At 50.7% G+C, this 22030-nt stretch overlaps 1 protein-coding gene across 13 annotated transcripts in view; it reads left to right on the top strand.

Annotated features, from left to right (window-relative positions):
• The window catches only part of ZNF618 (zinc finger protein 618), a 197346-nt gene that overhangs the window by 156842 nt on the left and 18474 nt on the right, over positions 1-22030 (top strand). For 4 of the 13 annotated variants that reach the window (XM_071574244.1, XM_071574239.1, XM_071574247.1 and 1 more), the window contains 4 exons: positions 5358-5546; positions 8893-8976; positions 10005-10061; positions 17268-17312. In XM_071574244.1, the coding sequence (XP_071430345.1) occupies positions 5358-5546; positions 8893-8976; positions 10005-10061; positions 17268-17312 (375 nt within the window). The remainder of the gene's footprint in view (positions 1-5357; positions 5547-8892; positions 8977-10004; positions 10062-17267; positions 17313-22030) is intronic. The other 9 variants (XM_071574250.1, XM_071574249.1, XM_071574241.1 and 6 more) reach the window with 3 other exon arrangements.

The raw sequence follows: 22030 nt of genomic DNA, 5'->3' as shown, positions 1-22030 counted from the left end.
CTTTAAGGTCCCTCCCAACCCAAACCAGTCTGTGATTCTATGATGTGATTGCAGTGCACAGAAAGCTTGTTGCACTGGGGATGTGGACTGGATATAAACCCACCAGGAGTGGGATATAGCTTTTAGTGGGATTTGCTGAGTCCAGGCTTGGGAATGTGCACTCAACAGACCCTCCTCTTGTACCTGCAGGAAGGGCAACAGACTCCCATGGCATGGAACTGTGTTGAGAGCACCAACATTGGCACAGCTCTCCATGTCTTTTGCTTCCAGGCTGAAAATCTAAAGTGCTGTCAGGGCCCTGAGGGCACTCAGAGGTCCTAAAGGTCCTGAGCATCCCTCCATGGGGACTGTGCCCAGGGCCAGATTCCCTTTCTGGCTCAGCTCTGAGCCACCAGGCCCTGCCTGGGCTGTGCTGTGGCATGTTGGGCTTCAGCTCAGTTGTAGACATGCCCATTCCTGGCTGTGGATCCCATGGGTCTGTACCCCAACCCACAGATTGACTTCCCAGGTTGATGTCAACCCTGTCCCATCACTCTGGACCTCCCTGAGGATGGCTGGTGTGTGTCTGGCCCTGGTTAACCTCACCAGAGCTGATCCTGCTGCTGATCTGTGGATTGACTTCCCAACCTGAGCACAGACTTGTGTCATTGCCATAAATTTCCTGAAGATCTGGACTCGAGGTTGCAGTTGGCTGCCATCCATGGTTCTGGCTCACCTCTCCCAGGGTCTGTGGGATGAGCCCTGCCTGTTGAAGACTCTTTCCTGCCAGCCCTGACATCATTCTTGGCTCTGTAGGGGACAGAGAGATCTACACCCACCCAGCACCTGAGATTCTCAAGGAAGTTCATGCAGCCTCTCTGCTCCATTCCTTTGTGTATCGTGAAGGACACTGGATACAATTTGTTCATCAGAAGTGCTTAAATGCAGCATTTCATGAAGGCAGCTGCCAGCAGGGCTTTTCCCTTAGGGAAGGGGATCCTTTTTGGTAGCACATCTGGTTTCCACACAGGTCCTGCCAAACCAAGAGAAAAAACAGCTCCAGATTCCAGCTGAATGTTGTGTCTTTGCTTCCTCCAGCTCAGGGAGGGAGATCTGTGAGTCTGGGTGGTTTTCCCTCTCTCTGATCCCACAGTGCCTTGGCAACAGGCCCCACCTGGCTGTGTGTGTAAAGGCACATGTTAAGAATTTGATAGCTTTGAGCAGAGGGGTTTTCCTGTGGAAAGACCTGTTTGCCACAGCAGAGGTGTCTGCTCAGACTATTGAATTTCAGGCCAATGTTAAGGAATCACTTTCCATCATTTTCAGTAAAGATAACTTTTATTCTCCACAGGTGACAGTATAAATCCATCTGAACCACCCAAATGGCTCCTTGCCCATCCAGACAAGATCTTTCTGAACAAATGCCATGCACAAATTACTAGCCAGAATTTTTACCTGGAAAAAGTGATGTTACTGAGATAACCTGACCTCTGTTGTGGTGGTGCATCATGGTAGTGAGTGGATTTATATGTGCCTCAATTTCTCCTTGCTGCCACAGCTTGCCATTCACAGGGCTTTAAGGTCTCCACAAAAACAGGAAAGCCAAGAGGGGCCACTGTGATCTCTGGACTGCCCAGAGAAACACATTCTGTAGGATTGCCTTGATTTAATTGCTCACAGATAAGTTTTAGAGAGACATCTAATCTTGCTGTTGAGTGACAGAAAATACAGCAATCTTTTAAGGTAATTATTTTGATGAATTATTACCTTCATTAAATTCAGACTAAAAATATACAGCTGTGGCTTGACACCAAGTCCCATTTATAACTTTGCCTGCTTGGTGAAGGAGGACTAAGTTCCCAAATTTCTGCCCTTTGTAGGCCCTTGTATATCCTGCTCTCAGGTCCTGAATCTCCCAGTTAAGCCAGAGGAGTGACTTGTGTTTCCATGGTAAGCTCTGCTGATCTTGTTCCTCCATTACCCTCTTGTCTTCTGCTCTGACTGCTCTCCAGCCTGGCACCCCCTGGAGCAGGGCAGGGCCACCATTGGCTCCTGAAGGAACTGAGAGCTCACACTGTTCTCCTGAGGTCCTTGGAAAGTGCCCCAATTCACACCCAGAGAGTACCTCGGTGTTTTTAGCCCTGGGAGCTGCTCTCCTGCCACCCTGAGCAGGCACAGCACTGACCAGGCCTTTTGCTGCTGCCAAGGTGGAGTCCCCCTTCCTTTCAGCATCACCTGTATTGTGTGTCCTTGAGCACACCACGTGCCATTCAGCACAGCTGCAGCACAGAGCTCTCTGTGGCTGGAGGTCATGCAGTGAGGATTACCCTCCACATCACTCCTTTCCTGCTCTCCCTTCTCCACCTTCCACTGGAATATGTCTCAGCTGCTTTCTGAGAAAGTGTAAAAACTCCAGAGCAGCAGTTTATGGGATTGTCTGCCCACAATGTTCTTTCCAGTCTTGCTGTCTAGCTGCAGATTTTAAGGAAGGAGGTTCTTGTGACTATTCAGCAACTCAGTATTTTTATTTTTAGAAATATCCTGGCCTTTGTGTCAGCCCGAGGCAGCGAGTTCCACAGTGAAGATGACTTTTCAAGAGTAGAGCAGAGGAGCTGCATGATGGTCTCTCTACCTCTGTTGCTCAGTTTTCAGAGGAAGTTTGTCATCTGATGAACTACAGGCTGAAAATGTTTTTCCCAGTGTACAATTATCATGCTCCAGACTGCTAGAACTAATATTCCTTTGTCTGTCTTGCATTGCTGGCTCAAACTCTCTCTCTGCCTGCTGTCAGATGGAGCAGCCTTCTCTTGGGGGTCTCAGTTCGAAGTCATAGCTGTTTGTTTAAGTGGGGAGGAAAAAGAAGTAGTTTTGGAGGTCATCATGGCATTGAGACTTTTGTCTTCAGGTCTCAGAGAGCAGTGCCTGGGCTGCAGAGGATGTACAATGGTGTTCTTTGAGGGCTGGCTGGTTGCTGATTCCCTTGGTATGAACGGGGAATGAAGCAGCAATTGGTGGGAATGGCTCTCATGGGAAACCAGATGGCACATAAGCAGGAATTTCCCTGTCTGACCACATTTCTGCTGGCAGTTTGGCAGCAACTGGAGAAGGATTATCCATGGAGATGAAAGCAAGTATAGGGAACAAAACAAGCCTCCTGCCTATTTGGCTGGCCAGAGCCCAAGCAGAGAAGTATCCTGACCTACACTATGAGAAAACCTAGTGCAGAACTACACTGGCATTTAAGGGAATGTCAGCTTGGGTTGGTGTGTCAGAGCAAGTGAAACAAAACACCTGGAGTTACAAGCCCCTCTGGATCTGCACACCCCCACTCCCTAGGGCTGCTGACAGGGGACATGAGAGACAGGCACTTTTGAGGACTCTGATGTCTCCTGGGATTTTGGAATGAGCATCCAGTGCCAGTCTGGGGTACTCATGGTCAGGCTGTTGTGCTGCCATGACAGAATGCTATTCCATGTGGATAAGTATTTCTTACACACTATATAGGATGGGCAGGTGCTGGTGTTGTCCATCCACCTTTAGGCATCTTACAGCATCACTGTGTAGAAATTACTGGTAGAGAGCTTGGGCTGTGAGTTAAAACCTTAGTGATTCTTCATGACAGAGGGTTGGAGTGGGACTTGGGTTCCTGGAGCTGTGTCCAAACTTCCATAGAAGAAGCCCCTGAGGAATGGAGGGGATTCTTAGATAATTTCTCCATTTTTATAATTGTTTTGCTAATCCGTGTGGCCCAGACAACAGGCTGTCCTCCTGAAGGTTTTTCAGATGACTTTTGGCATTGAAAATTCCTAATGATCCTCACTGTGCATTGCAGAGACCAAAATGTAGGTGGATTCAAAGAGCATATCCCAGTAATACTGAGAATTTCTCCACGTGACAGCCGTACTGCTCTGGAGATGGGGACCAAAAGGCCTTTACTCACTCTGCCTCCTAATTCCATTCCATTCCCAACAGCCTCCTTTCTTTGTATTTGGTTGAAGAGACAAGGAATGTAGCTGGAGATTGCTAGGATTTGTGCAAGGCTCAAGGAACAGAGATATAAACTTCTCCCTGCTCAGAGCTCTGAGCTTCATATTAGAGACCTGCTCTCAAAATCCAGTATGTAGCAATAGAGGCCAGAGCTGCAGGTCCACCCAGCCAGGCCATGGCAACCATCCTGCAGGGATGGGGTGATTCCTGCTGGAGGAGGAATGGGTTGGTCACGTGGCCGTTAAAGGTGTGAAAGGGAACTAGCAAGCTCCGAGAGCCCGTCCCCTCAGATGAGTGGGGAAAGCAGTGTTATTCCATGGGATCAGAGTAGTCCCACGGGATCGGTGTTGTCCCATGGGATCAGTGGTATTTCATAGGATCAGTGTTACCCTGTGGGGTCAGCGTCATCCTGTGGGATCAGTGTTGTCCCATGGGATCGGTGTCCCGGGGGGGATCAGTGTTGTCCTGGGGGGATCAGTGTTGTCCCATGGGATCAGTGTTGTCCCATGGGATCAGTGGTGTCCGGGGGATCGGTGCTGTCCCATGGGATCGGTGTCCCATGGGATCAGTGCTCTCCCATGGGATTGGTGTTGCCCCATGAATCAGTGTTGTCCCATGGGATCAGTGGTGTTGTTCCATGGGATTGGTGTTCCATGGGATTGGTGTCCCTGGGATCGGTGTTGTCCCCTGGAATCAGTGTTGTCCCCTGGGATCAGTGTCCCATGGGATCAGTGCTGTCCCATGGGATTGGTGCTGTCCTGTGGGATCAGTGTTGTCCCATGGGACTGGTGTTGTTGTACCATGGGATCAGTGTTGTCCCTTGGGATCGGTGTTCCCTGGGGTCGGTGCTGTTTCCTGGGATCAGTGGTGTCCTCTGGGATCAGTGCTGTTCCATGGGATTGGTGTTGTCCCTTGGGGTCGGTGTCCACTGGGGTCGGTGCTGTCCCCTCGGGTTAGTGTCCCATGGGATCAATGGTGTTCCCTGGGGTCAGTGGTGTCCCCTGGGGTCAGTGGTGTCCCCTGGGGTCGGTGGTGTCCCCTGGGGTTGGTGTCCCCTGGGGTTGGTGTCCCCTGGGGTTGGTGTCCCCTGGAATCAGTGGTGTCCCCTGGGGTTGGTGTCCACTGGGGTCAGTGGTGTCCCCTGGGGTCGGTGGTGTCCCCTGGGGTCAGTGGTGTCCCCTGGGGTCGGTGGTGTCCCCTGGGGTCAGTGGTGTCCCCTGGGGTCGGTGGTGTCCCCTGGGGTCGGTGGTGTCCCCTGGGGTCGGTGGCTCTGCAGGGTGGCCGGTGCCGGCGCAGGGCATGGTGAGCGTGGCTGTCACAGCCCCTCCCGCAGGCCTCGGGGCTGACCCGCCCTGGCTGTGCCGGCACTATCTCTGAGTGTTCACATCCAGAGTTCTCTCGATCTCCACTCTTCGTGGCAGTGAAGACCCAGGCGAGCCAGTCCAGCAAGAAGTCCCCTGCGTCGCTGAACCGCTGCTCGGCCCTGCTGCACCGCAGCCCCTCCGGCGTCCCGCCCGCCTCCCAGGCGCAGATGTTCCGCACTCCCAACTCTGCCTCCCCGGGGAGCAAGGCCATCACAGGTACAACTGCCTTTCTGCCGTCAGCTTTCTTAACTGCTCACTTAACTTAGCGTGCAGCCCCGGGCTGGCTTTGGACCCTCCTGGACTCGGTCTTCTCCATGCCCGATTGTCCCAGAAAAGCTGCTCCCAGGAGCAGCTGAGGGGATCAGATCCTTTGGCACATTATAAATAAAAATTTCCCTCAGCAGTAGGTCTTTATAACCTCTTGCCAGTGACAAGCTGGTTTCATTAAGCATCATGGTAACTGTATGTATGTATGTATGTATGTATGTATGTATGGCGAACGAAGCTTTGGGCAGGGCTGTCCCCACGTGCCCTTCCAGCCTGTGCAGTGGATTTTAGGTGAGGCTCAGCCTGCGCAGAACTGGCCCCACCGTTTCAGTCCTGAGGTTCATCTGCCATGGCCGAGAGAGCTTGGACAGTGCCAGTGAAGTCCTCAGGACTAGAACCTCCAGCACCCGGCATTGCCCAGGAGGTCTCCCATCCAAGTACTAATCCAGGGCTGACCCTGCTGAGCTTCCGAGATCTGACAGGATCGGATGGCAGGGAGGCTTGAACTGCCCATCATGGTAACTACAAGGTTATGAAAGACCCTGTTTCAACTCCTGGTGTCACAAGCTGAGGAACAGCTTCCTGACAGAAACTGGTGTCATGGCTTGGCAGGAATGGGGATCTTGGTTGGGTTTGCAGCACTGTTTGGCATCTTGTGTTTGTTTCCCTCAAGGTGGTGTTTTCAGGCTAGGCCTGTGCCTTTGGAAGTGAGATGGAGTACAGGTGTTTTCACAGTGCCCCACTCCCCACAGGAACCTCTGAGACACAAACTGAGTTCTGGCAGAAAAATTATAGGCACAGAACCGTTACAGAGGTGTTAGAAAGCTCAAGTTAGGACTGATCTTCCCATAGTCTGTTTCCTCCTTCCAAACAAGATCAAACCTTTAAAAAAATATAAAAGAAAGCAAAGAACACTGAGAAATAACAGTTATTCATTAGGATGATAGACATAGAATGACATGCAGGCAGCTGGGAAGCATTCTCCTGAGTCTGTGGGATTGATGGATATATATATTCCATTGGGGTACAGAAGAAGGGCTGATCAACTGGGGTGTTTACACACCCCTGAAAAACAGGGAGCTCTCCTTGGCCACAGTCGCCTGAGTGGGAAGTGGGAGACATTTTTGAAGAGCACTCTTTTCCCCCACTCCTCTAATGAAAGTGGATCCAAACACTAGGTGTAAACTCAGAGCTGTTCTCCTGCTGTGCAGAGAAAGGAAACACTGGTGCTTGAGTCTCAGACTGATCTTCAAGAAACTAATCCTAGTCTGGATCCCTCCTCACCTATGTGGTGGCATCATTTCCATGGGGTCTTTCACAGCCATCTGAGGGCCTCTGGAATTTCTGATGTAAAGGACAGTCTCCAGAAGGGATGCCTTCCATGTGCTGTAGAGACTTCCACATGGGCCTGGATAGCTCCAGAGATGGGGGTGCCACTGCCCTGACAGGGTTTGCACAGAGCCTTGGAACAGTGTACAGGTCCTTTTGCTTTGCATGCAGAAGGTTCAGCTAAAGAGAGAGAGCAGGTGTGAGCTGCCCTCTCCTATGTGGGAAGGGCACAGTAAGACCAGTAAGACCAAACAGATGCATTAAACCAGTTTCTTATTGCCAGACTTACTAAAAAAAAAGAAAAAAAAAAGAAAAGCCAGGGATGAGGGAAAAAGAACTATGCAAATTTTTTCCAAACATTTTTGTAGACCTCCAACTCACTTCCACTTGTGACATAAACCAGGATTTGAACCTGAGTCTCTTTGGGGGTAGGTTGACCAAAACCATTATGTCATGGTCTCTTTTTCCACTGTGCCATCTGATGTTCTAGTTACTTAAGGCCTCTCATTCTTATTATCTGTCAAGTGGGGTGCATAATCTCTCCAGTTACTTTTCAGCCCTGTTTTATGTGTTTCTGTTTTGATTTGCTCACCAAGTTTTCTTGTTCTCCTGAATTTTAGAAGGAGTCAGGAAGGTAGTAGATAGAGAGTTTGAGTAGCCTGCTCAGGACTTGGAAGTGTCTGCTGAGGATTGGTTGGACTAAAACCCATGGGCTGGGAGCCTCATGCAGTTCAGGTCTTTTGAGCCCTACAGCCCACATGTGTGAGCCACACTGCAGCACTGGGAGCCTGCAGAGGGCTGGGTCCTCTGGGCAAGTCCTGGCAGCAGCTGTGACCATTCCATGGTCCTCAGAAATCCAGACTGAAATCATGATCTGATATCAATTTTCAGCAGTCCCCATCACTCCTGAATGAAGAACAGTCTGCAGAGCTGGGCCATGTCCATGTGAACCCCTTCAGTGACAACGGACTCCTGAATGAGAGCACAGGGGAAGGGTCTGTCCAGCACAGACCACACACAGTATTTTGGCCAGTTCATATTACTTATTTCTAGTTTATTCTTTGAGTCTCTGCAGTAAATCCATTTGCCCAGATATTGCAAATCCAGTGGAGAGAGACAAGACCTTGCACTGTTTGCACTGTTGAGCTTGTGCTGAGGGACACCAGCTCAGGCAGGATGGGAGGCCCTGAGCTGTGCTGTGCAGTGATGGTCAGGACACTACAGCCACTTCCAGGGTCAGGAGCCTCCTCTGCCCATGGGAAGAGGCCTCCCAGCACAGGGAAGCTGCCCTGCACTGTGGCTGAAGTGTGTGGAGAAGGTGCCCTGCCAGGAGCAGGGACTGGCACCACACTTGGAGGAGCAGGACCTGCTGCTCGGCCCTGGGGAGGCTGCACGAGTGAGGGCACTGTTGGGAAGCACAGAGGGCCAGAGGATCTTTCAGAGCTTTTCCAGGGCTCTGAGATAGCCCTCCAGGCCTCCACTCAGAAGTTTCCATGAGGGTGTTTAGGAAGGGAGTGCAGGTGGCTGGGAAGCACAGGGAGAGCTGGCATAGCACCTCTGTAGGTGACACTGTGGTGTTGTGATGAGGACACTGTGGGGTGTGGTGTGCAGACCTGGCCACCTGTGCCAGAGGCTTTAGGGGCTGCTTGTTGCCATGAGGAAGAGTAAGATCAGGGTTGGGTTTTTTGCAGGGAAGGAAGTCATGACCTTTCTGGTTCAGTCAGGACTGGTGTTCATGGGCTCCCTGAGAGCCAATCCAGGCCACCTCAGCCAGAAGGCATTCAAAAAACATACCCCTCTGTTACCCTTCACTGAATCTGGCCCGTTTGCCTCCAAAATGAGGGGTTTGCCCTTTCTGCTGCATTCAGGGTATGTGATGATGTGCACAGGAGCATGTCTTGCCTCCTGTCTGCATGGTTCTGCATCTGGTTTGACCAGTCACCATCCCTGCTTGTTCTCCACCCAGCAGAAAGTGCTTTCAGCAGAAGAGTGGAAGGCAAAGTGCAGAACAACTTTGAAGAAGCAAACAGCAATTCGCAGAACTCCAGCGGTAAGTGTGTCCTCTGCCTCCTGCTGTCGCTGCCACCTTCCTCTGCAGGCAGGATCCAGCTGTGCTCAGTGGTTGTTGGTGTATTTGGGGTACCTTGTTTAAGCTCACAGGCAGCCTGCCCTCCTTGGGCAGTGCTCTTTCTCCCTCCTCCCCAGGTTCCTGACATTCCAAGCCTGTAAAAAAGGTGTTATGGGAATCCTGCTCCCAAGGACCAGGTATAGATTTTTCAGTGGGGAGCAAAGATGTGGAGAAAGGATGGATGGAGATAAAGCAGAACTTGCTGAGCTTGTGTGTCAGTGCAGTCCTGGTGAAGCAAAGCCATTTGCAACAAATGAGAGAAGCTAAGCTGAGTTGAGGACTGAGTGATGCTCAGTGGTGCTGAGTGTGGCACTGTATTTACATGTCACTGTGACCAGCATCCAGGTGTTTGTGGGTTCACTGCATGGAGCTCACAAGTGTACCAGATGTGGGAGCAAAGTGTATCTGCTGGAAAGAATGAAAATTTACTCCAGTTCAAGTTTCATTTGAATTCCAAGTGGTAGTACCTGAACATAACCCCTGGCCTAGACAATGTTTTCTAGGTACACTGTTGGTAGAGTTTTGCCCTGTGTTGGCCTGTCTTCCAGTGGGCTGGTACAATTCTCCTGTGCTCCCTCTTTGGAGCATAAGTGACAGACCAGATGAAATGTAATTTTGGCATCTTGATGCAGAGATAATCACATGCCAGCAGAAAAGCCTGAGCTCCCTCCATTCCTCATCCAAGAGTACCAAAATGTGTTGTTTTCAGTGCTTCTGGCTGGAATGGAGCAGGTTACAAGTCTGTCATGGGGTGTTATATCTGCCTCTGAGGCAAATAAGGGGCTTTCTGTAACTATGTTAAAAAAGAAAGATGTGGTGTTGGAAAACCCCCTTGTGGTAGCAGAGTGGGTGATGGTAAATGAGGGGAAATGTTGTTTGTTACTGAAATGCTGCATGTCATGATTTGGGAAACAATCCTGTACTAATCCAAGCATTCACCACAATTACAGCTGGTCATTTGGGGACAGAAAAACCTAAAGAAAAGAGATGTAAGCAGAACCCATCAGGTGAGCTTGTCTCTGTGTTTCAGGCCCTTGAACCCATTAGTCCTGTTCCACCTGGGGAGTCACAGCCAGGAGTCCTTGGGCTGTTGTCAGTCCTTGGGCTGTTGTCAGTCCTTGAGCTGGTGTCGATCCTTGGGCTGGTGTCGGTCCTTGGGTTGGTGTCGGTCCTTGGGTTGGTGTCGGTCCTTGGGTTGGTGTCAGTCCTTGGGCTGGTGTCGGTCCTTGGGTTGGTGTCGGTCCTTGGGTCGGTGTCGGTCCTTGGGCTGTTGCCGGTCCTTGGGCTGTTGCCGGTCCTTGGGCTGTTGCCGGTCCTCGGGCTGTTGCCGGTCCTTGGGCTGGTGTCGGTCCTTGGGTCGGTGTCGGTCCTTGGGCTGGTGTCGGTCCTCGAGCTGGTGTCAGTCCTCGGGCTGGTGTCGGTCCTCGGGCTGTTGCCGGTCCTCGGGCTGGTGTTGGTCCTCGGGCCGGTGTCGGTCCTCGGGCCGGTGTCGGTCCTCGGGCCGGTGTCGGTCCTCGGGCTGGTGTCGATCCTTGGGCTGGTGTCAGCTGGCCCAGCCTGGCTGTCAGACACGGCCCAGGGCACTGTACCTCACTGAGTGCCAGAGGTACCAGCCTGCCTTGCTGCCCTCTCAGCAGGTCTGCTCCTCATGTCTTGTCTTCTGTGTTTACTAGGAGTGGTTTGAAGGGTTTCAAAGCCTTCAAGGGCACATCTTAAAATGCCAATATACCATTTGGTTTCCTGACTCCTCTGGGGCCCTTTGAAAGCAGCAGTCTGAGACTGTGCCTTTTTTATTCCTGTAGATTTTACCTTTTTGATTCCTGTGAAGCCCTGTACAGCCTGCAGGGAAAGGGCAGAATATCTTCCTTCTATCAAACAGCTCATCCCTAGAGCCAAGAAAGCTGCAATGTAAAACCTTCTGGCTGCAAACCTCCTCTTGTAAAGTTTGGGAAGAGAGGAGATGAACCTGTAGCATGGGAGGGGGTCCAGGGACCACTGGCAAGAATCACACAAGAAAAGTGGCTGCGTTTAGTCCAAGACTTGAGTTCTGTCTGAACTATTAAATTCTGACCCACTGTTGCTGTGACATATCTCCCAGACTCTCCCTGCCATCTCCCTGTACCAGCTCACACATCACACTCATCCTTCTCAATCTGTTTTTATCCAAACTGCAACATTTAAAGCACATGAGTAAAAGTTCACAGTAAAAACCAAAGCAAAGCCAGAAATTCTTACAAACAGTAGCAAGGTTCAAGTGATTTGCTGGTGTTATTTCATTGTAAGGAGTGTTTCTGTTTATTGTAGTGACTCAGTCTAGGGCCTGGCAGGCTGCAGGGGAGTTGAAAGGTGCTCACCTTAACTTTTGTTTGGGCCAGGAAACCTGAGCAACTCATGTGAGCTGCCTTAGGTTTGAAGGGAGTTGGGCTTTGGCTGGAAGCATTTCCTTCCTGCATTAAGCAGGTGACACAATCCTCAAAGCCAGGCATGGGATGTGTAAACCTTTTCCCTTTTCCCCTTCCTTTATCTATCCTGTATCCCCTTTTCTTCCACAGCCCTTTTTTCCCTCTTTGACTCCATTGTTGTGGTACTTCCTGTGTGTCCCATTCAGTGCTCTTTTCCAGCTCTTGCTCCAAGCCATTTCTCCTCTTTTATTCCTTCACATTCTCAGGAGTCAGTCTCATTGACAGCAGCCTGGGTGAGCTTCACCAGTCACTGTGAGTGTCACTGGTGGTCAGAGAGGCCTTGGAAAGCCCTCAGGCATCTGTTGTGCTCTGGTGTCCAAGCAGAGCTCTCAGTAACTGCCTTTTGGAAGAGCTGATGTGTCCTTGCCCTCCCCATTTTCCTTCTTTCCATGGCTGTTTCAGTGGGTGGCACAGACACCATGTGGCTCAGTGTCACATGCGGGATGTGAACTCCTGGGTGATTCTGGCACTGCTGGCTTGTCCTCCCTTGAGCCCCAGCCAGCCGATTGCACCCAGGCAGGGAAGGAGCTGGGGATAACATGGTGGGGAGTGACAGAAGGATGGACACTTCCATCCTCACACTCCCATCTGCTGCTTGTCACCAAACTGCTGCTGCTGTAAGGAGCAGTCCCCAGGTTTGGGAGGTAAATGTAGGTGCCAGCTGGGCAGCCCAAGCTGTGTGAGTTGGCCTTGTTAAACACTTGATTGCACTCGCTCTCTGGATGTGAGTTGTGTGTCACAGGCTTGGCTACAGAGATGTCGAAGACAGCAGCAGGAGTTTTTTAGGCCACCCAGCTGGGGACATTCTGTTCTTTCCCTGTGCCACTGTGCTGATTGCAGGGCCACAGGCCCCTCCATGCCTGGAGTGAGGGGGAGAACAAGCAGAGTAGGAAGGTCAGCATCTAAAACCACCTAACCCAGACTTGGATGCAGTGTCGCTGGAAATCCTGAAGGGGAATAAGGCAACTAGAATGGAAAACACTGGATTTCAGGTGTCTCTTCCCTGTGCACAGCCCCAGGCCTTGCATGGTGAATGCAGGTACCTGGTATCCTTATCTGAGTGCCCTGGCATCCTATTGCCCATGGAACATCATTCTCCTTGGATGGCACACTCTGCTCTGTGGCTGATTTGAGTCTTACCCAGTAGCAGGTTTATCTCCCAGCAGGGTGGGATGGAGTGGATGGAGAAGGACTGTTCAGCTGTCATCCATGTTGGGATTGGAAAGTGTCCTTTGTATGCATGGAAAGAGTCTCCACCGCCCCTTGAACTTCTCTTTGGTGAAACCTGGAACTTTCAAAGTGCTTTAAAAATAATATCCTGCTAAAATGTTCCAATTGCTCCCTTGTGCCTCCAGGAGGTCCCAAGTCACATCAGGCTTTTGTTTACCCACTGCTGAACTAAGGAGAGTCCAGAAAACAGTGCCATGACCTGATCCTGAAACATGGAATTGTCTCACTGGGATGCAGGAGCTGTTATTCCATGAGGTGCCATAAAGCTGCTTTCAGGGAAACCATCCCTGCTGGGAGGCTTTTTGCTGAGTCTTGACACGTGCAGGGGTTTTCTGGACTAAATTCTCCAGAGGCCAAACAATATTTCAAGGCCAGTTAGTGCAATGCTCTTCTGCAAAAGCCAGTGTTGATCAGCCTGAGCATGGGAAGGGAAAACCCCAGGAAGGGACAAAGCTGAGTGTTTGTTCCATAGTGAAGGTCCTTGCTGGCCCTGTGCAGGTGCACTCTGGAACCACACAGCTCCCAGGCTTTGGGATCTCCCTGTTGTCTCCCTTTCTGTCTGACTCCAGAAAGCCTCAGGGACAGTGACCATCTCTGCCTTAAATGTTTACAGCCTAATCCAGCTTGAACTGTTGTTTGGGACACTCTAGATGACTCCTTTGTCAAATGAAGGCCAAGGAAATTGTGGGAATTCAAAAGGAAAAATAAAAGCAAAAGGGAGAAAAAAGGCTCTTTGGTTTTGACACCTCAAAATACAGCCATCAAAGGAAAAATCTAATTGAAATTGCCAGTGTTTGTTGAAGTCTAAACTTGCTTGATGTTATGAATGTGAAAGAGAACAGTTAAAATTATGTAGGGAATTGGGAAATATTTTGAACTTTTGAAGTTGATTTAAGCTGTATAAATATGTCTCAATTTCATCTGCTGCATTAGGGAACTCTTACTGTCAGAACTTCCAGTGCATCAAGTTTTAACATTTACAGTTTTGAAAATGTCAACACTTTTCATTCCTATTCACACAGGGAAGCTTTGCTTTCCAGCACAGTTTATTCCAGACTGGGTAGAGGGTCAAGGGAAGTGTCTTGTTTTGAATCATGCCAGGCTGAGGTGAGATTGAGCCCAAAAAAATCGATTTCCTCCTTCTGATTTGGAGTATAAACTCTTGGGAAAGCCTGAGAATGGGCAGTTCTCAGAATTTAAAGGACATAGGACTAAATTTTAAACATAGTTGGATTTTCAGAAATTACAGACTTGTTGGTCTGTCATTACCCTCCAACATATTGCTGATTCCCATCCAGTTGTAGCATTGGACTATTTCAAGCAAAAGGATAATTAGAACTGTCTCATTCACCACTTGCCACATAAACCCAGTATGTTTAGCCTGTGTTAGACAGGATGGTCCCTTAAGTAAGAAGGTCTTTCTTGTTTAGCAGCTGAGCAGAACTATCCTTTAATTTTATGGAAGCAGCAAAAAGACAGAGTGTGAATGGTGTTAAACTCATGATTAAGTCTCCTGAAGCTCAGTTTGGGGGTGCTGGGAGCAGACTGAGTGCTCCCCACAGCTCCTGGTGCTGCACCAGGAGTTCAGGACCTGCTCTTGCCCTGCAGGGCAGGTGCCCAGTGCCCCCAGGTGCATGACCAGACTGGAACACTCAGCGGTGGTTCCTCTTTCTGTCCAAACAAGCTGTTTTGTGCTGGCAGTGCAGGTGGCCATGGGACACATGTTGGAGGAGTTGGCTCAGGAGTGTCACAAACACTGGGATCTTCCTGCTTCCCTGTTGTGGCCATACATGCCCTTCTGCTCATCCTCTGTAGTCCAGTGATCACACAGCCTCTCTGGGGGGATTTCTGCTGGAAGACACGACTTTTAGGCCCTCATTTTTGGTGGGTGAGTGCAACTTTAGTGCTTGGGGCACAGCAGTTCTTGGTTATTGATTACAGTGTGATGCTGGCACAGGCAGCCCCTGTGACTCTGCCTGCTGAGTGCACCCAGCTGCCTCCCAGGGTCTGCCAGCTGCCAGGGCACAAATACAGCTCCCATTAAAGGGGTTCAGCTCCTGCTAAATCTGTCTTACGTAGTAGCTGGTCTGTGACTGGTACAAACTTCCATGGAGTTGGGGAGTCCAATGGCCAGATTGGAAGAGTGAGGAAATAAGGGGCAGCTGTTCTGTGAACTCCCACAGTTGTGCACAGCACAGGGAATGCTGATGAGGGGGGGACACAGTTGCACAAATGCACGGAGCTGCAAAGCAACCTGAAAATGCTGTGCCCAGAGGAAGGGTCACCATGTGAGTGCAGTTCTTCCCAGGAGAAGGAGAGTAATACAGGGAGAGGCCTCAGCTAAGGAAGTGTCGTTTTGCTTGGTTGCATAAATATGTCATGGTGTCTGCTGGGCATTTGTGTGGAATTGAGGTTCCTAGGAATGAACTGTTTATTTCTGGTGCCACGTTAATTTAAGCTGTTCCAGCCTTCTCATGTTGAACAGGCAATTTGCAGGCAGGAAGAAAGATATCTGGATTAAAATAACTACTCAGCAGCCAGTCTCTGTGGGTGATATCCTGCCAATTGCTCAAGAGCCCTGGGACACCAGGAAAGACATGAGGCAGTACACAGAAAATGTTGAGGCAATGAGCAGTCAGCAGAACTGGGACAGCCAGGGATTGCAGGCTGCAGGCACAGATACTGGGCTGGCCTGGGCATGGCCAGAAGAGTCACTGCGAGAACAAAGTATGGGCAGAAAAATGTGAACTCTCAATTTTGCCTGGAGAATCTCTGGAGTGAAAGATTAGCAAATCCCTGTGCAAGGTGATTTATCATTAGTCACTCAAACTTTGTGATTGTTCCCTGCGTAGGTGGCTTTAGTGAAGGTCAGTGTGCTGTGGCAGGGTCATGACTGTGCATGCAGAAAAAATGTCCCATAATCAATAAAAAGACCAGAAAAATCCCAGCAGTCTTTCCTCACACACAATAGCATCCTATCAAGTGCCTGAGCTCCTGTTGCAGACTGACAGTGCTTTTCCCGTGTGTAGGAAGCCAAGCATAACAAGGAGCCTGAGTTAGCACTTCTGGCTGGAGAGCAGCCAGAGATGATGTTCAGAATTCCTTGTGGTGTTTTAAGTGGTTTGTGTCAGTGCTGTGGGCTGTGTGCCTGCTCCAGATCAGGTTCATTTTTGGGGGGACAGTAAAGTGTTTGTGTTTGCCCCTCAAAAGCTTTTGTACAGCTGAAAGAGCCCTTTAGTGCCCGGGGCCACAGGGTAGTGCAGTGAAGTGCCCCTATGGCCCCTGAGAGAGGACAGCACTTCCCAGGGCAGAGACCAAGAGCACAGACAGTGAGAGTGGTGCCCGGAGGAGCCTGAGCTGTGCAGCTGCTGAGCAGGACCAGATCAGGAGTTGTGTCAGTGAAGATCTTGCCCAGGTGCAGACCCCCAGCTGCAGTGGCACTCGGTGCAGTGTTGCTGACAGCACTGAGTGAAGGGATCAGCAGCGTTCCCTGTCCAGCTGGTGCCTTCCATGCATCCCCTTCCCACAGCACTGTCTACTCATGTGTTTGCCAAGCATCATCCATGCCTTCATCTTCATTCCTTGCTGGCTGGGCCTGCCAGCTGGAGCCTCTTCAGCAGCTCAGGTCCTCAGTACCTGGGGATGTGCAGCACAAAGGCTCACTGTGCCTCACCCATGTGGTTAAAGAGGCCAGTTCTCCTTCCAGACAAACCAGGCCAAGGCTGTCAGGGAGCCCCGAGAGCCTCGTTCATGGATGTGTCAGTTCACACATTCTGTAAATGCTCTGAATTGGTGACTGAATAATTCTAAATACACTAATGATTCCTTACCCCCTGCAGGGGTCTGACACTAAAGGCCTTCCCTTTGGAACTATAAGAAACCACACGTGCTCTGAGGTGCTGGGAACCCAAACACTGCTCCTGTTCCAGGCACTGTGGGCTGGATGCAAACAGCTCCCAGTTGCCCAGGGGCTCATTGAGCATCCAGGTTTCCATTCCTTTCTGTCACACCTTACAGAGAGGCAGATGTGCATCGAAATGTGCATTCTCAGCCTGAACTGCACTGCTTAGGAGCTCTCTCCTTTGGTATCCAGGGAGGCTGGAACACCCTGGTTTTCCTTCTCAGCTTCAGTTTGAGGAAGCTGCACAGTGAATCTGGGAATTTCCATCTGGAGCCCCAAAGAAAGCATTTGTAGGGGTTTTCTTGCCCCCTTGGCTTTTCCTCTGCAGCCTCCTCACTTGACTGTTTCCATTCCTGAACTGTAGGGTGTATGTTAAAATCTCTGGACATTTCAGAGCGAGAAGGAACAATGCAGAATCCAGGCCATGAGAAACTCAGCAAAACAGGGAGAGAGAATTCCCAGCTGGGCCTGTCGGATTTGGTGGTAGATGGAGCCTCCCATCCTGCCCCAGTTAACTCTGCAGAGTGTGGGTGAGGATCAGGGAGCAGATAGGCAGAGCTGTGCAGCTTGCAGCAAGGTCTCTGCCAGTCTCAATATTTAAATCTCTTTCTTTTTTGCAGAAACCGCAAGTCCCCTGATTTCAAATCCTTTCCCGCTTTTACAAAGTAAGTGTGATGGGTGTCTGTGGGACTGCCCCCCTGCAGCCCTGCTGCCCTGCCCTCCTGGCATTTTTCATCAATAAATGGGCCTTTTATTACAAGTTCAGGTGTTGAAGGACAAAATGTTTCAGTTCTGTGGCTCTGGTTTCAGGTTTAAATGCAGCAGAAATCCTTCAGGGTGTTTCTGTGCACTCTGAAGCTGTTGGACCACTTCATTTACAGCCTTTGGGGTTTTTTGTGAAATACACCAATAATACTTGTTCTGAGACCAAGATTTGAAAACAAACCCATAGCTGAGTTACATTTACACACAGAAAAACCTGCCATCATGTCTCAGCTCAATAAACACCTGTGCAGAGCCAATTTGGCCTGGGAGCACAGATGAGAAACAGGAGCCCTGCAGGGAGCAAGCAGGAGGGGAAGGAGAGCAGGTTTGGGATGGGCAGGCACAGGAGGTCTCTGCTGGAGATTCTGTCCCATGCCCTTGATGTTTTCTGCAGGTGGAACTTCTTCCTTTGCCTTCCTGTGTGGTTGGTCCCTGCTTGGCTTGTGTCAGAATTTTAGGGATTATGTCTTTTTGCACCAACCTGGTAATCCAGGCCAGCCCTGAGTGCTGCACCCTGAGCATGACCACAGTGAGAGAGGATTTGTGTTCTTCCTCCACTTACAAACCTGAGAGAGAATGGAGAGCTTTATTCAGAACGTGAGAGTTCACAAAGGAACAGAAATCCAATTAGTGCCAACACTTGTTAAGGGTGGTGCATTTGAGCTTCCCTATTTTAGAGCTTCAGAACACCTTGTTACCCAGCACCTCTTACTGTCTGAGCTGGGTGGAAGTGACAGACTTTCTGTTTCCAGGAAACTTCCACTGATGTTGGGGTGTAATGGCATTTTTAGGAGCCTGCTGCTGGTTCTGCTGTCCTGTTTCATGGTTTGTGTCAAAGGGATGGCAAGATGCAGTTCCACTGCTAGTGAAGCTAAAGCCAGTGGAAACACTGGGTGGGAGTGCTGAGAAGTTTCTCTCACAGTTCTTCTACATTTGTTTTTCATCAAGTTGTGGACAGAAGTGTTGAAATGTGGGTCTTTTCTGCTGAGGAAAGAGCTGCCTGGAGGCTCTCCCTGCACTGTGGATGTCACTGGCTGTCACTCAAGCACCTCAGGGCACTTTGTGTTGAAGCTTTCTATTAAAGCTCTCAACACATACTCTCTGCTGGCCACAGACCAGGCTCTGCTGTTTTCCCTGGCTTAGATGTGGCAATGAGTTAACATGGGAATTAGAATGATTTATTTAAGCTAAGCACAAGTGCTGGTTTCCCTCTGCCTTGGCTCACACAGCTGCTGCCTGGCTCTGGGGCCTTGCTCACTGTGTGTATGTAAAGCACTAATAAACGTGTCTAATGATAGCCCTGGGGAAAGATGTTTTAACTGTGCAACCAAATGTGAGCATTAGTTCTGTGTGGCTCAGGAGACTGAGGAGGTTTCAGCAGCTGCTGGTGCTTTAGGGTTCTGTGGAAGTGTTTTCAGGGAGGACCTGGGCAGCCAGTCACCAGTAAGGGTGACATGATGGCATATCTTGGAGCAGAGAGGGACCTGCCTCACACAGGAGGTTGTTTTGGGGGGGGAGAATGCTTTGGGAGAGAAACTTAGTGCTCAACAGCCAACACCCAGCACACCACAGGCACAGCCACTTTTTGTGGAGGATTCTCTCTGGTGCTTGACAGGAGACCGAAGCCATTGCCTGGGGCTGCTGCAGTGCTGGAGCTCAGGCAGTTTGCCAGAGGCTCTTGCAGGTGCCCTGGGATGGGGGTTGCAGTTCCAAAGGCACTGCTTGCTCACTGCAGATTTCCTTTGCTCTCCACTGCACAATCCCTCTCGATGGGAAAAGAGGGTGAGAGTCAGACTTCTCTGAGATCAGCTGCCTGTAGGATGGTCCTTTCTTCTGGCAGACAGGACACAGATCAGAGTGATTGCCTCCTCCCAGATTTTCAAATGTTTTGCCTCAGAAGATGGCAACATGTTTGGACAACACTCTGAGGCACAGGGTGGGATTGTTGGGGTGTCCTTTGCCCAGGAGCTGGACTTCAGTGATCCTTGTGGGTCCCTTCCAGCTCAGGATTTTCTGTGATTCTATAACTGCTGTTCAGTCAGGACCCAGGCTCAGCATGGCACAGTCCACAAGAGGAGCAGTGCTTTGGAGACAACCAGGTAGGGATGGAGCTGGGAGCACAGGGACAAGGGACAGAGGAACAGGGAGCACAGGGACTGGGGACAGAGGAACAGGGAGCACAGGGACAAGGGACAAAGGAACAGGGAGCACAGGGACAAGGGACAGAGGAACAGGGAGCACAGGGACTGGGGACAAAGGAACAGGGAGCACAGGGACTGGGGACAAAGGAACAGGGAGCACAGGGACAAGGGACAGAGGAACAGGGAGCACAGGGACTGGGGACAAAGGAACAGGGAGCACAGGGACTGGGGACAAAGGAACAGAGAGCACAGGGGCAACACAGGGATAGGGAGCACAGGGGACACAGGGACAGGAGACACAGGGACAGGGAGCACAGGGACAGGCAGCAGAGGGCAGCATGGCACCAGGGGACACAGGGACAGGGAACAGAGGAACAGGGAACACAGGGACAGCATGGATTAAGAAAAACCTGCTGCATCTGTGCCACAGGCTCTGAGTGCAAGGGAGAGGAAGTGAGGAAGGAGGAAGAAGGGACTGGAGAAGGAAGCAGATGGGAGAAGATGTGGATGGAGGTAGCGAGGGAGCTGCAGTGGTGCTGTGCAGTCACCTGCCATACACTCAACATTGTACCCTCTCGCCTCCTCTGATGCCACATGGACAGATCTGGTCCACACAACATTGGCCATTTCATAGAGATTTTGCTGCCAAATTGAAGATGCAGGATTTGCAGAAGGCTCCTGAACATGCAGCAACAACACAGAGCCAGAGGGACAGCAGGGCCCATGAGGCAACCTCAGTCCAGGAAGCACAGATGGTCATGATTTCTTTTCCTTTTTGGACATTTTGGAATTTGAGGGGGAGTGCTCTGGAGGCAGCTCCGTGAGCTCTCCCTGTCCCCTCTCACCCAGCAGTGGTTACTTGGTGGAGCTGTGGAAACAAGGAGAGGAAGGAGAGGCTTCTCCTGCAGCCTGGTGAATTTATCCTCTGCTCCCTTGAGATCCAAGTGTGAAGGAAGGCTGTGTGGGTGCAGTAGCCCTGCTGGGAATGGTGGGGGTTTGGGATGCTGTAGCCCATGACCTGCACCAGCCTGGGAGGGCTCAGGATCTGTGGTTACAGGTGGGAACTGGAGTCCCAACCACAGCCCGAGCCAGGCAAGGGCACAGCAGGAGCCCAGCTGGCCCCAGCACGTGCTCAGCATCTACAGAGAGGGGAAGCTTGGGGAAAGCAGAGCTCCCTCCTCCCCAGCCTGAGGGAACAGCTGGAATGGTCACAGCACCTGGCACTGCTCAGAGGCAGGGAGAGCTGAGGGCCTGGCTGAGCAACAGGGTAAAGGGCTGGGTTTCCTCACTGAGAGAGTCTAGCACTGCTCCTGCCACAACTCCCACCCCTCAGGTGTGCAGCAGCAAGAGGAATTAGTTACTGAGACACTGAAGGGCTTACAAGTGGAGGGAGAAGGTTTCCAGCAGTGTGACACGGGCTGGCTGGGCAGTCCTGGGCAGGCTGGAAGCCTCTGAGCCATGTCATGGGCTCCTCCTGCTTTGCTCATGCATGAAGCCTGTCATGCCCCCCTAACTGCTGGGGCTGTGGGGAGCACAGATGCAGCACAGCAGGGCCACAGCTTTCCTTTTACCTGCACCAGCAGAGCTGAGAGCAACAGGAGAGGTTTGTGGTTTGAGGCACTCATGGGAAGACCTGTGAGCACCTTGCTGAGCTCAGCCCACCTGGAAGAGAACAGATTCCTCTTGATGTGGAAACAGCCTGGGCAAGAAAGAGGGGGGCTGGAATTCCCCTGAGGAAGGAAGGGCAGAGATCCTGCAGTGGTGTGGAGGGAGCTGTGCTGGGAAGGAGGATGGACACAAATGTGGTTCACAGGAGCGTGCAGAGCAGTTCTGGCAACTTTTCCAGTTCAAGTTACAAGAGAACTCAGGGGGAGGGGGATTTACTCACTGTGTTACCAGCCCAGGGAAACAGTTTTTTCCAGCAGTGACTTCTTCCTGGTGTTGGATACAGATTGCCTTTTTCTTCTCTCCACCTTCCAGATCCCACTTCCTCTTCTGCACTGACACATCCCACCCTCCTTCCAACCAGCCTGACTGTTCCCAACCCTGTGCTCTGGGGCATCAGGGGCTTAAAAGCTGAAATCTCAGAAGTATGAGGATTGAGAAAGCTCTGGGAAGTAAAGTGACTGAGTTCATTCATTCCCACAGGGATTCTGCACATCCTCCCAAGCATCCCTTCCTTGCTCCCGGGAAAGACTTTGGAATTGTTGGGTGAATTTAAACTTCTCCTTAGTTTTAACTTAATTCATTTTCATTTGTGGCAAACTGTAGACTTTGTGTGACTCTTTGTCTCAGAAGTATTTAGAAAATGTTTTGACGTTTTCAGAATGTGAATTTAGTTTTTTTTAAGTAGATGATGATTTTATTTCCAGAGTTGGACATCTGTGGAGTAGAGCAGAAGGGGCAGCTTTTGGAAATAGGATGAAAATCAACCAGTTTTTCTGAGAAGAATCCCAAATGAGAGCTCTTTCAGAGCT

The sequence above is a fragment of the Pithys albifrons genome, chromosome 20, assembly GCF_047495875.1.
Source record: "Pithys albifrons albifrons isolate INPA30051 chromosome 20, PitAlb_v1, whole genome shotgun sequence".
NCBI classification, from domain to species: Eukaryota; Metazoa; Chordata; class Aves; order Passeriformes; family Thamnophilidae; genus Pithys; species Pithys albifrons.
The sequence above is the reverse complement of the archived record's forward strand: the minus strand, read 5'-3'. Positions and strand labels throughout refer to the sequence as shown.